The 14,615-nt window shown below is 36.0% G+C and overlaps 1 protein-coding gene across 5 annotated transcripts in view; it reads right to left on the bottom strand.

The window, feature by feature from the left end:
* Positions 1-14,615, bottom strand: part of LOC139145328 (protein phosphatase Slingshot homolog 1-like) — a 61,396-nt gene that overhangs the window by 19,156 nt on the left and 27,625 nt on the right. For 3 of the 5 annotated variants that reach the window (XM_070716424.1, XM_070716423.1, XM_070716426.1), the window contains exons 2-5: positions 10,134-10,195; positions 8,303-8,394; positions 6,859-6,929; positions 469-647 (exon numbers count right to left, since the gene is read on the bottom strand). In XM_070716424.1, the coding sequence (XP_070572525.1) occupies positions 469-647; positions 6,859-6,929; positions 8,303-8,394; positions 10,134-10,195 (404 nt within the window). Of the gene's footprint in view, positions 1-468; positions 648-6,858; positions 6,930-8,302; positions 8,395-10,133; positions 10,196-12,633; positions 12,885-13,924; positions 14,052-14,615 lie in introns of those variants that run through there. The other 2 variants (XM_070716427.1, XM_070716425.1) reach the window with 2 other exon arrangements.

Genomic DNA, 14,615 nt, shown 5'->3' with positions numbered 1-14,615 from the left:
ATACATACATACAGACTGACGACGGATGCTGGACGGATACCCATCCCAATAGCTTCTATAGACTATAGTCTATAGTAGCTAAAAACCATGCCCAAAAATATGCACAAATGGCAATGATGAAAACTTATACTACCAACATTATCACAACAAGTTTATATTGTGTTACTGGCAGGTTCAAGTGATGTAAAAAGTTGCATTAATTAACTGACACAGATTTACAAAACGATGAGCTTCAACAGCGCTGAGCTAAGCAAGATGATGTCACACACTTAGCAAAGGGAAGCCACAACTACACAACCTGGCTTGAAAGTAGGGACTTGATTTCATCTTGAAATTAAGTCTTTTGAAACATAAAATTTTGAAATTGAGCCTTTGGAAAATGAGAATATATTTTCACAAAGGAAAAAAAACCTGTGATTTCTAAAATTTTCATGAAGTGTTTTACTATACTAGATACAATGAACTTACCCATCTCCATCTAAATTGATGGTGGTGTCTCTCCATATTGGCAGTACAAGCCCAATGGTTGCCTTGTCTTTGTAATCAACACCTAACAAAACACTCTCCTGAGTGTCTTGTCGTCCTATGCAGCTAACCACCACCAGGTAGCGAATTCTATTTTGATGAATACTTTCAAGTCTAACAGCCTGAATAAGATAACATTAAAAGATGGAATGAAACCGCCCTAGGGGATTAGCTTCTCACTGTATATGAGTATTGTATTTTCTAGACTTTATGCAATTCAAAAATTATGGCTATGATGAGGAGTCTATGTGTGGCATACTGGACGAATGGAAGGCAAGTCAAATATACCTCCCTCACACACAGAGCACAAGTCAATACATGACTATACAGAGGTGAGAAAATCCAATGGTCTGATGTCTGAGATCACAAAATGTTTTTGCACAGATTATGAATTTGCCATTCCTGGGTTCTATATGTCAGACTTACTAGAAAACTCCAAAGCATTTGTTTGATAAAGGGAGTGCTTAGGACTAGCCAACAAAACTGCAAGAACAATCAAATGGTACTGATACTTTTTGTTGGACAATATAATATTTGCTAAATACTAGTACTTTGTACAAAAACACTAAGACTTTAATAAGTGAATGTCCATCTGGTTTCATTTCAGGTTACTTCTTCCATGGTTTCCAATCTTGCCTTGTTCATGTAGACCAAAAAATGATTTACAAAACAAAAAAAGAATGTTCAAATAGTCTTCTGGATAGAATGCAATGGAAAACAAAAGGTAAAAATGCCAAACTTATAGAGGTATAAGACACTGTACAACAGAGAAAGTTACTGAATGATGGAATGTTATGAATTTATGCCATGTGGTTCAAATAATAAGATATCACAATCAATACACACTTTCATTATTAACTTTGTTAACATTGGCCGATGTTTGGTTTATATTACTGCCCATTATAATACTTCTAGCACAGATCAGCGATATGAACACTGCCACCTATCACCTACCATACAGAAAATGTACATGATGATGACTGACCTTTACATACACATCAAGGTCATACCTGTTATGTTTGGCATTTTAATGTATGGTCATGTGATCACTGTACATGACCTGAGGAGATAAACTATGTGAGGTGAGATACCAGTGGCACCATGTCAAACTGACCTACACAGCTTCCTGTTCCTAGATCCGTCTTTCCTATCCAGATAAGGAACTCATGGGGAGTGCAATGGCACATTTTTTCACAAGATAAAATATGACATACTCTCTTCTGAATAGACATTCAGTGTATTCAAGTTCCCGTTAGCAATAAAATATCCCTATTGTGTACTGTCCTCAAGTAATATTCCCCACAAAATTTAATATTTACAAAGAAATTATATTCCTTAAGTCCGTTACTTCATGGGTATAAAAAGTAATTATTTCTTAAACCCTTCTGAAAAAAAAATATCAATTGCTCTTGGACAGCACCTGTTCACCACTAAAATACCCAGTTGGCAGTACCAGGTGTGTAGTACCTGACTTCTCAAACCTATAGAAGCTGAAAAGGCTTATTAGTATAAAGCCTTTGTATTGTATTTTTCAGGTTTCTGACCTATACTTCCTTACACCATACCCAATACATTGCAGGACAGGCAATCAAAGCATGGCTCTGAGCAACTTTGTCACATGCAGATTACATGAAATACGTTACATGTATGGTACACTCTCATTAATATCCATATCAGGTTCTTGATCAAAAATAATGTAAGAATAGAATATTATTCATCTAATTTCTGTACCCTTGGGCCTTGTACATCTACTAGCCAGTGTTTGGGCATGGCAAACCTATTCCCAATTTTGCAATGACTGAGCCTACATATATTTAGACTATAACACAGATTCGGAAAAATAAGATGTGTAGTGTGTGTGCGCGATGGCATCTCACTAAGGATATTTATCTTTACATGTACATGTATACTCAATATTATTCTGATCAGACAATTAGAAGTCCGGGGTATGCCTAACTGGATTTGCATTTACAGATGATATCCCTTATCGAACTGTCCACCATGTAGCAGCTATTATTTGGGTCACACTGGTCAGCCAAAGTTTCCCCAGTTGAAAAATTTCATGGAATGAGGAAGTGTACCTATGTCTCAAGGCTATCATAAAATTTTACGCCAAGCCCATTAACACACAGAGAGGAATCAATCACTTTGTAGCCTTTGAGGCTTCAACAAGGGATGTTAACACAGGGAGACCTGCAGTCTCTCTTGTCATGTATCAGAGTAAGGAATGTGGACGCAGATCCTGGTTTCATCAGACATCTACACACAGCACAGTAAATGAAGCAGAAATAGGTGGTCCTGGTCGTGTTTCACAACACTGCCACTTGCATGACCTGTGGCATCCACGCTGTGACCTTTGACCTATCAGTAAATTGTTAAATTATGGTAAAAATATACCTCCACCCTATCATTAAGTACTTTACATTTCACGCCTGGTGAACAAGCTGGTATTTTCTCCCACATAATTTTCAGTGACAATACCACTGTAACCTTGAAACAGAAAAGTCAAAATGGACTTTTTCAAATGTGTCTATTAAGAACTTTGATAATTACCATGATAACATGTAATTATAGAGGATGGAATAAGTGCTGAAAACTGAACTTTTCAACTCATATACTGGCTCACATCCATCCGTTATCATACCTCTGACAATGTCACTGCCAATTACAGTGTTTAGGTGTACAACACACATGTGTAAGTGCTGAGCCAATTTTCAGGTTTGATGGCACATCCTGGGAATTATTTTCACAATAATGTTTGATACCTGGGGATTTTAATGTACAATACCTACTAAAACTGACACTGTGTATCATTCCAGTACACTAGCTGCCTTAGTTTAATAGTGAAGTTTCCTCTAAAAAATGCTGTGCATATTCCAAATACTTTTGAGTTAACACTTAGTTACTGTTACAATAAGAAGGGGGACTTCTTTCAGTGCCATTATGCATGAACAATAACCAGTCTGGGAATTAGTTACTTCTCACTGTTTACACAGCCTGGTTGTCTGGGTACTTTGAGTGGCTGGCACTGATGAGAATAATAATACAACGCAGTGAAATGTTTGGAAATTTTAAAGTTTATATCCTCAGATGATGATAAAATTTCTGGCGACTTCTGTATCTGTTTTGATGGTTTTGAGTGGCTAATTACACATGAATGGCTAGAAGTTAAAATTGCACACATTAACCCTGTCTCCCCTCTCCTGCCTCAAATCCTTACATAGGTCAACCCAATCCATTTACAAACAATGGGGCTGTTCCAAATTCTGGTGGTAAGGGGTTGAAATTTTTTTTTCAAGAAGTTCAAACACACTGACTTTAATAGCTACATCAAACCAACTGTTAGGAAGCTGCTGGACTTGTAAATGAAATCTCTTTACACATTCTTCTATCATTAAACCTGTGATTAAATCAAAGAAGCCATGTACAATTTTGTTTTTTTTAATTTTCATGATTGTGTGCTTTTTAAACCAGACCCTGGCTGCTACATATCAGCTACTGATGGTCAGCCAAGACTGTTTTTCACACTTTATCTACTAGGGCATGGTTACTGACTGTGACTAAGAAGAATGCTAATCACTGAATGAAAACTGTAATGAGTTCATGCAGAATTGCTGAGCTGTGATTGCCCTGCATAAAACTCATTATTTAAATTTTTAGCCTCTTTGATGCATAACTGACAAACTTTATTTCAAAGGAAATCAATGAATTTTAAACAACTTGATGCTGAATATTTGGGTATATGAAAGGTAATAAAATCTTAAACATGCAGGGAAGATTAAAATTTACTTGAAACTTAAATTTGTTCAAAATAATGCCTTAGTTACCTGCTCTGACCTTTGACCTTAACATACTGGCAAACTTATTAAACTTTGATGATAGTGCACAGTCATAAAATCTGGAGTGCACTGAAAGTTCTGTTCAAAGGTGTCACTTTTGACGGGGTCAAAGTAAACACATTACCGAGATTAGAAAGTCAGATTACGGTTTCATGAATTACAGAAGAAATGCCTTGATACTCAAGATGATTAGTTTTATGTGCACTGAAAAGCTGATTACTTAATGCCCTTGAAATGAAAAGAATTCAAGGTACTGAACAGGTCACACTGAATTTACACAGATTGGAACAATTGTACAAACAATTACAGTCGATGAATAGTGAGAGAAAAACTACACTGTATAATTAATTGATTGATCTGAGGACATGTGATACTATAAAAAAACATTAGAAATTCTGATTGTACAATTCGTCTGAACTGAGATCAGTACATGCACCATACCATCAGCATTAATGTTTGACAATTTAATGTCCAGAAGGTATATTCCCATCACCTCCCTGTGTGGAGTAGCCAATATACATGTGCAAACCAACCCTAAATATGCCCCTAGCACTTTCCTTTAATTTACATGGCTCGGTGATTTCAAGGCAGGAATGCACGTACAAGTTTCAATTACAGCTGAATCCATGAGAAAAGATCTGTGGTTTTACAGTTTTTATTAATAACAATCTTATCTTGTAAGGATAATGTGATATTATTGATTTACACTGTAACAACTGTATAAATGTAAACAGGCATGTTACAGCTAAGATTTGTGTTACATCAAAACCCTGTTTTTATTCCTATATGAGATTACCAATCTTGTTCTTATGTTTATGGACATTTTGAACAGACCCTTCAGCAAATCAGACACACCAATGTAGTGTCTGTAATTGAAATAACCGTGTGATTAACCACATCACAACTGGTTTGAGTACTCAGACAAGTTATCACAGGCGTAGCCTAGTATCTACATGTATACATCCAATTTTAGCATGATCAGGAGTTTACAGGGCCCGAAACAAGCTGCATATATACTAGACTAATGAAGGCAACACAGGAAGAGATCACCTCTAATGTACCAAAGAAGACAAGCAATTGATTTCTCCAGGGATCCGTGAACATGTATAATTCCTCCCTGACAAATCACGACTCTAGAATGCTAAATAAGCTCGCAGGATGGATACAGAGTAACAGCTTACAAAATCAGATTTTGGAAATAGCTCTAGTTTATCAAATGCATCAAGAGAAGGATGTTGTCCGTGCACTGACTAATTTCTAACTGACCTAATGAGGTAATGTGACCCTTGTGTCATTGTGAAAGCTGGCAAACTGCATCACATTGGAACTTCTGTTGTACTTTCTCCTGATAACCGTTTCCTGACTGTACAGTGGGTGTTTGTGATTGGAAACAAAAACCAATCACAGCAACTATAAACACTATATAATTGGGCGTTTCTTCCGTTTCACTTTTGCATGGAAAATTAGTTTCCATGTTTTTGACACAAATTGAGTGCAACATATGGAATAATGAACCCAAAAATTTTCCAGTATCCCTTTCAGTTTTTGAAATATGGTAAAATCCATTGTATTGAACCAAATGATAGTATCTTTAAATTTTCTTCCCTAATAGACATTGGTATACCTTCAAAATCTTACATTTTCACCCCACTCACACCTTCACTAGGATAATTACTACAAGTTTCAGGTTCACCGACTTTGCTAACCAAGCAATGTTTATTCAGGCATGTACCCTCCCCTCAAGACAATGGTTGGGGAGACTGCACCAGGCTGACCATGTCAAGCTGTGAGGATCTGACAATGCATGTATGCATACCCAAATATATCATTGGGATCCAAAAGTGAAGGGCAAAGCTGATCACGATTATACTGAGTTCATGCAGTGGGTGCTGTATTATAATTTAATCTGTTCACCCCTTATTCCCTATAAACAGGTCCACACTCACTATCTATGGGTTTTGGCAAAACCATGGTGGTCAAAGGGTTACAGCTATCCATATTGTCTTCAATGACTTCTGAATATGTCACTAAAATTCAATTATAATGTATCGCTATTCAGTAGATTGGGTATTCAATAAATCTTAGAGGAAAAATTGATCATGGGCTTGGTTGACATTTGGGAATAATTGGGGGTGGTAAGCAGGATTTTTGACAAATTTACAATAATGCAAATTATGCTATGCTTGTTCCTTTTCTGTCCATTTATCATGGTGTAAATCCATTGTGTATTTGGAGGTCCTTGGTACCATTCTAAGGTACAAATTATACTCCTGCTGCCTGGCATGACAGTGTTGCATTCATACTATGATACAATTTCATGAGTATTAATTATTCATGAGTTCATTGGACCTAGAAATGGAAAATTCATCGGTCTGTGCAAAAACATGGATGGCCATGTTCAACCTCAGGCCATTAGATTGCCTCACCTTTGTGCCTGTGCAAAATGATACTCTCTTTTGTCATGACTATTGTAACTAAATATGACCAGACTTACCAATTTTACAGTGTCCTGAGGACGCAGCAGCATGAACATAGATTGTAGATGTGTCTGTAGGTCCCCAACAACTAGAGAACAGAGAAAATCACAGACACACAGAGTTAGTCACTGCAGTCACTTCTGGGAGGTAATGGTATAACAGTATCTGCTCAGTATATCTAAGCTGGTTTCTGAAATTCAAGATTTGTGAAGTACATGATATATAATACATTGAATTTCCTGTTTTCTGTGTTTATTTCATTCCACAGTATGTGCAACCAAAGCTTTTTATGACTATAAACAAAAATGTATTGGAAAAGAAAACAAAGTATCAAGCTTTGCAACAAAGTATCACTACAAAGTTTAAGCCATCAGAATGAAAGTATTAATACACATCTGCATATTGCAATAATAGAAACAAAGTGTTAAATAATGCAACAATGTATCAATTTAAGCAACAAAGTATCATTCAAAACAACCAATCCAAAATAAAAACATCAGTATCAGCTACACCAGAATTCCACTGGCACACTTCCATCAGTGTCATCACGTTAAACACTGTGTTTACAGTTGGTGTCCATAAATTACACATACTGAGTACATAACACTTTCTGTGGTACAGATGTGGTACTTTTGATAGCTATCACATGTTTGAGGTTACACTGCACAGCTGATATGAAGGTCAATCTGTGGTGTAGTCTTGGCAATAGTTCAATGCTCTGACATGGTTCTTATACAGAGACACTCAACAACAAAAACAATCTTGTGAGAGCTCGAACTTCATTGAGTGTGAAGTAATGCCAGATCATTTGAAGCCAACTATATTACTGAAAAAAGTATAAAGTTGACATTCAAATAATTTTGTACTTTTAACACTGACTTTCAAAACAAATCAAATATCCATGAGATATAAACACAACATTCTGATCATGCAGAGAATAGATATTATTCAATTTCATGTAGCATTGAAAATGTAGACAGGCACATACTCTCATATCTTGTGTGATACTCAAGGTTGTGTAGGATATGAACATGATATCAATCAATGTCATTCACTTCAAGGTTTGTTTGTCTCCCTGTTGAAGTAGCCACTTGCTCAGCAAAGGTTAATTTTGTTCTGAGAAATGTCACAATACATAATTATGATACCGTTTGAACAGAATGCTTAAAACTTACAAATCCCAATGATTTCAACATAAATAGGTTTTCGTTCAGAGAACTGCTTTGGCAAAGATAAACAGATTTTTGTAATGTACAGTTATTATTATATCACCGTCCTACATGTACTTGAACAGGCAAAGACAAATCCCAAACTATACATACCTGTGTCCTTGATTTCAAAAGAAAAGTCTATGGCCTTTGAAGCATATTCCATAATCCTATTCTGCACTCAGTTCTCAATAGATAACTTTATGCAGTCACTATTGATCAAACAACACTTATAGTATCCTTGATTTCTTACCTGTCCGCTTGGTGGCTGGTCGTTCCACATTTTCATCTCCTTGTGGAAGGATCAAGGCAGCTCCTTTGATTGCCACAAAACTCTGACTGAAGCTGGAGCCAGAAAGAGAAGAAGAAGAGCGAGATATGGTGAGACCTTCATCCACTCTGAAGAGTCTCTCAGACCTTGGAAACAGAACCATGTGGAACAGTGCATATGTCTCTGTTGACATGGAACCAGTGTTCAGTATCTCCAGTCCCAACGACACACTTCAAAAGCCGGAATTTCTAGAATCACGTCTCTGGTTTTGCAACACACTCCACATATTAACATTTGCCAGTCTTGTTGAATAGCAATGGTATACGCAGATCACAGTTAAATATTATCTGCCATCTGCAGGCAGTGCAGCCTCCCTATTTATGCAAGCTCACGACACTCCAAGGTTACGACATGAGACAATGAACCAATCCATCCAATGCTGCCGGCTGTTATAATTCCTCTTCAAGAGCACCGCTGGTATTTCAAGGAACATTTCCTGATAATTATCAGACTGAGGCTGTATCCTCTCAGCTGTTTCCTCAACATTTATGCTGAGAAATATTCAGAGGCCCCAAGTCCAGTGTTTAGGCTTTGCTACACTTGGCGGGAATGACTACACTTTCACCCTATGATAGCCATACATGGTACATGCAAATTAGATATTCAGAAACTATATACTCCTACAGCTCACCGGGCCCTATCTTATACAGCTCTGTGTTTGCTAAGACAAACTTCACACTGAAATTGAAAGATTATTTGATTAACCCCCTACAGAGGGAGTCTTAGCCACTGGCTAACAATGCATCACCCGGGGGTCTCTTTTTTACACTCTTCATTACAGGCCCTGTTTATTTAAAATATGCTGCTGATAATTACCAAGCCTTGCAGTGTTTGGATTTTTGATGATATAATTACTGTCAATTTGGCAGCTGGATATGATGCAGCTAATTAAATTATGAACGTCTGTTGATGAGCTCCCAAGGAAATACTTTTCAAGGTCAGTGGAAGATCACATGACTAACTGATCATTGGCATGCTGTGGATATTTCATCTAGATGCGATAATGAATTGAGATTGAAAAATGGCTAGTCATACAGCTGTATCAGTCATTTTCTTGTCTATTGAATGTCAATATTAACTGTTGCATGTCTTCAATCAATGATTTCTTGATGACTTTTTGATGAAGAATTTCATCCTTGCTTTCAAGCATGCAGACACTGAGTATCTCTGATTTTTATAATATAGCTCATTCATGAGAGAGAGATATAAATTTGTACGATATTCGACAGTATCAAATCTATTTATTCAAGAAAACTGATTTAAAAATTTGCAGGGACATGATGCTCTACTGTATCAAATCTAAGTTTTTAAAATGAAATTATTCAGAGGTATGAAGGAGTTTTGAAAATGACCAATGTAAACTTGAAAGACACTGAAGAGCACACTCAAAAGAAACTATTGTAGCAATGTTAGTACAATTGCTGCAACAGAAATACCTCATAATGGCAAGCCATGATTTATATAATTCATATAATACAAATTTTACAATTTGTAAATTTCTATAATTATAATTACATATTTTAAATAAATTTGGTCAGTGTAAAATGTCACATGATTATAAGACTGTCCAATCACATGCCATGAGTGTCCAAATTCCATACAATACAATTGCAGGATTTCAAATAACACCAAATGACAAGCCATAATTTATATTACAATTTACATAATTCATAATGACATATTTTATAATTTATAATTTCATGAGTAACAAGTTATGTAAAATATGACATGCATGTGATTGCCCAAAGCCTACCTTCTCTGAAGTCTTTGATGTCGAACTCTCTTACATGTATCATCTGTTTCATCGCCAACTTCCTACAAAGGAAAATAGAAAAGGGAGTGCTGATCAGACAAGTCAAATAATACATATTTTTATCATATTTTTTCTGACAACATATTTTGAGTACATTAGCAACTGGTCATCAGTTTTTCGCTTCATTCCTTTATCCGTTCTATAATGGGGTATGCTATTAATGTACTGTATTCATAATAGGTCGCCACCATTTCACAGGAAATACTTAATATCGGAAATGTCCATAAATGCTGGTTTAAAAGCCTATTAGGTTTTCTGCAAGCATAACTTGCTTTCACTGATAACAAACTGGCATGAATTGCGTTTGTCTAGGAAACCACATGTAATGGATAAAATATTGAAATCTATATAAATCCTTCCATTTTTAGCTGTAAAGATCAGTTTGAGTTGAGGACACTGCTTGAAAGCTGTTCAGTTCCATTTTACATCAACTTATTTTCTTTTTCAAAGAGAAAGTGATTACAGTTTGTCTAATATTTAATGATTAACGAAAGTAGTCATTTTCCGTTTTCTGACAAGCCACAAATGGACTGACATAACCTTTTAAACATGAGCTAGTCTACTCTAAAATTTTCCTTCATAAAAAAACACAAATGACACATCGATCAACTTATCAACATAAAGTGAAGAGAATTTCCTAAGAGTACAACACTCCCCAGAGATGCAAGATATTATTACTGAGGAAAAGTGACGGTGAATATCTCGATAACATTTGGTAAGAAGACTATTTCAGAAGAATAACGTCACACACTGAACCTACAGACACTACATTTCAACTACAGCTGGCTTGTACTTCATAATTAGATGGAAAAAGGAAAGACTACATGTGGTTGATTGAATCTGAAAACTGTTTTATCTTGTGGTTATTTCAATACACTGAACTACCAAACTATGATATTCAAGGACATACGGTTTACCTGAACGATTTTAAAACCAAACCTGAAGTGTAGAATATTGACAAGTGTGATTTGAGTGTTGTTAGCTACAGCTGCAGATGTACCTGCTCTCTCGTGTTAATTTAACTTTGTTTTAATTCAAAGTTTTGACTAGACATCCAGACATGTGCTATGTTGTAGGTGAAATGAGTACATTTGAACAGATGCATACATGATGAATCTTCATCTGCAGACAATTACACTGGAGGGTGTATACTTAATGTACACATACATGATACCTAGCCATTAGACGGCCATTCCAAGTAGCCACAAACCAAATTCTGTTGTACAATAAAATAAAGAAATAAAATAAAGAAATTGATGGAAAATTTTTCCAGCTCTGTTTATCTCATTCTCTTTTTACAACAATGGCGTAACAAAAAAAAAGCTCTTTTTTAATTTGATGTACACTTCTAACATTGAAAGGGCAAAATGTACAGTGACAGAAAGATATTCATGATGGGTAAAATGTTGTTCATTACATGCCTATGAGCAAATTGGAATGACTGTTTACATTATGAGGCATGATGCTTTTAAGGTAAATGCGCCTTGGGACAGTGTTTCAGACAATACAATTTCTCTACTTTTTTTATCAGCTACATGTATGGACTCATTTTCAATCTGGTGGAATAAATTAAGTTTTCACTGTCAAAATTTCGCGAAAATTGAAAATTTAATATTTCCCTACTGAGTAACACAGGGTAGAGCAGCCATTTTGAATTTGAAATATGTAGGTAATTTGCTTGAACTTTCTGATGCCCATGGTACTTATTTTTGATTATGAGAGAGAGTGGTTTGATGTTTTCTCAAGGAAAGTTTGAGCAAACCTTACTGATTCTAGGCACTTGTTACCTTAAACACTATAGAACTACACATACACATCAGGATAACCTGTCATATCAAATTTCAAAATATAATCCTCTTTGTTCTAAAGAGGATATTGTACAGGACTTTACAGAAAGTTGAATCTTTGATGAACCAGCAGACCAAAATACTGGCCCCTGCAATTATTCCATTTGATTTTGCAAGTCATCTCTAGCTCTAAACTTCCCATGAATAGTCTGAATTTGTTGGTCATTTTGAACTTGAAATTTTTATATTTTTTTAGGATGTACCGGCACAAAACAAATAGTCGACAAAATTCAGCCTGTGAAATAATATTTAAAACGTTTTACACAATAGCTCACTCAGAGACTAGACTGATCTAAATCTGTAGTATCTTGAAAGTAGACACTGCATATCTGCTGTTTCATTTATCACTTCATGGATATTGCTGCTATAGAACTAAACTAAAGCTCATGCTCTCATAAAATTTTCTAGTAAACTGTAATACCAAGCTTGTATACTGATCATATTTTCTTGAGAGCAGGCAAACCTTGTCGGTGTTAAAACCATCAGAAAAGCTAATCTCTTGAATCTCTTCTGAGCGTTGGATTTACCTTCATCACGAGGAAAACCAGAGACAATGAAAATTTCTTTGTTGGTATAGCTACCACCATAAATACCTGAATCTCACAGAAAGCCGCATAGAACACTCCCCTCCAAAGACACTTGTCCATGACAATCGGGAAATATCACAGAAATGGGAAAATGTTCCGTCGGCGCTGGATGGTGACTGACTGGCCAGATGTGGGCAATGCGAGAAAAAAAGGAGACTATGTATGCTTGGCTGAGCGGCGGCATTAATAACCATGGTGTCTAAAACCTGACAACATTATTAGAATAATGAACAGGATGGCAGACGTGAAGTCAATGCACTGGGTTGTCTGTGTCCTCTCTGTCTATGCGCGGTGAATTGTTACAAGGTCTTCACTTTGAATTCACTCAACACTCCTTTCTCATATAGTCCTGTCTGAGTTGAAAACAACTATGGATTGTTTACAGAAAGGTGCATATGTTCAACTTTTGATAGAAACTGTGACTAGATTTGCCACTTTTAACATAATTTTTTATGGCAATATTAAGTAAGCAACTTTTTTGATCAAACTGTATGACGGTAAGCCGACTTCCCGGAGAAAATTTAACAAATTAAGAGAATAGCCAGTGAGCCAGTGCTAGATTTCTTTCCACTTTTCACTGTGTGCACCTTTTTCATATTTTGATTTAGTTTATTAAAATCTGGTGAAAATCAGACCAAGAGGTCCTTGAAAGGAAACTGGATGATAACGAAACATGAAATGAAACATCAAAACAGTCTTGTCTTTTGATCACGATAAGGAGACTGTAAAGTTTGAAAACTAAAGTTATTTTGAATGACAAACATCGCTCGTTTTCCATTTTATATATGGAATGAACGCAATGTGTTGTAAAAAACACCGGTGAGTTTGAAAAAAGAAATATTTAAGAGGTCAAAGACTTCAGTTCTTCAACAGAGGACAAAAGACACTGAAGAAGTGATGTGTACCATTGTAAACAGAGAGGATGTAAACACAGTAGAGGGACATAACTGCTGGTCAAAGGTCATCACAATATGTTCAAAACAGCCTGTAATCTGAAATCTACACGAAAGGATTGTTACTCTCATCGGAAAAAATTGACATATTGTAAGGCTATATTTCACAATATCCATTATCTTCTCTGAATTGATTCATTTGCAAATATAGAATTTATAGGAAATATACAAGTTCTAGACATGGCATCGACATATCAGCCCAACATTTGGATAACGCACAAAGGAAACAGGCGGTGAGATTTTTGACAGACTTGAGAAACAGACTTCACTCAGACAGCACGTAACTCCACCATAAAACACATACACTACTAAGTTAATATTGACAAGGAAACAGAATTCCCTACCAGACTTTGTCCAACCATGACATTACACTGGTACATACAGGTAAGAAACCATCCAACACATCCCCCAACGCTGACCAGACTGTCTGTCCTACCCCTTTCCTGACTTCACTATACAAATGTTATCTCTGTGAAACTGCTGACCAGGAAATGTAGGGTCACAAAAGGCACCACTATTGAAATAATAACTGGCTTGGCATGTCAGTGCTAATCGTGGCTGACTGCTAATTATAATTCCACAGTGCAAAAATAATTACATTTCGGCTGATTGTGCAAAAAGACGTGAAAAGCATAAACCAAATTTAATTAATATATCTATAAATTACTGTCATTTATGTGAAAATTGATTCCTCAAATACCACGGAAATACATGTAAATATTAACAGGTTTAGTACATAAATCTACTCAAAGGGTCATTGAACTCACACTGATGTAAGTATGAAAACCAAACTGGTAACAATGAACCAAGGTTTTGGATGAAATTCATCAATATGACAGGCTACATATCAGTACAATTATTTTTTTCACAACGTGAATTCAGTACAAACAGATGAAATTTATATTTTTCCCCTTTTCAAGCATGCATGTACCTTCATTTAATTGGTACCTGTATTTTTTTACCTAAAGGTAAACCGTACCCAATGTCAATCTTTCAACTTTGATTATATTCCTTGATGCGCAAACTTCGATCATT

This window comes from Ptychodera flava, chromosome 12 (genome assembly GCF_041260155.1).
Source record: "Ptychodera flava strain L36383 chromosome 12, AS_Pfla_20210202, whole genome shotgun sequence".
Classification (NCBI taxonomy): Eukaryota; Metazoa; Hemichordata; class Enteropneusta; family Ptychoderidae; genus Ptychodera; species Ptychodera flava.
Note: the sequence above shows the minus strand (reverse complement) of the source record. Positions and strands in the feature narration are given on the sequence as shown.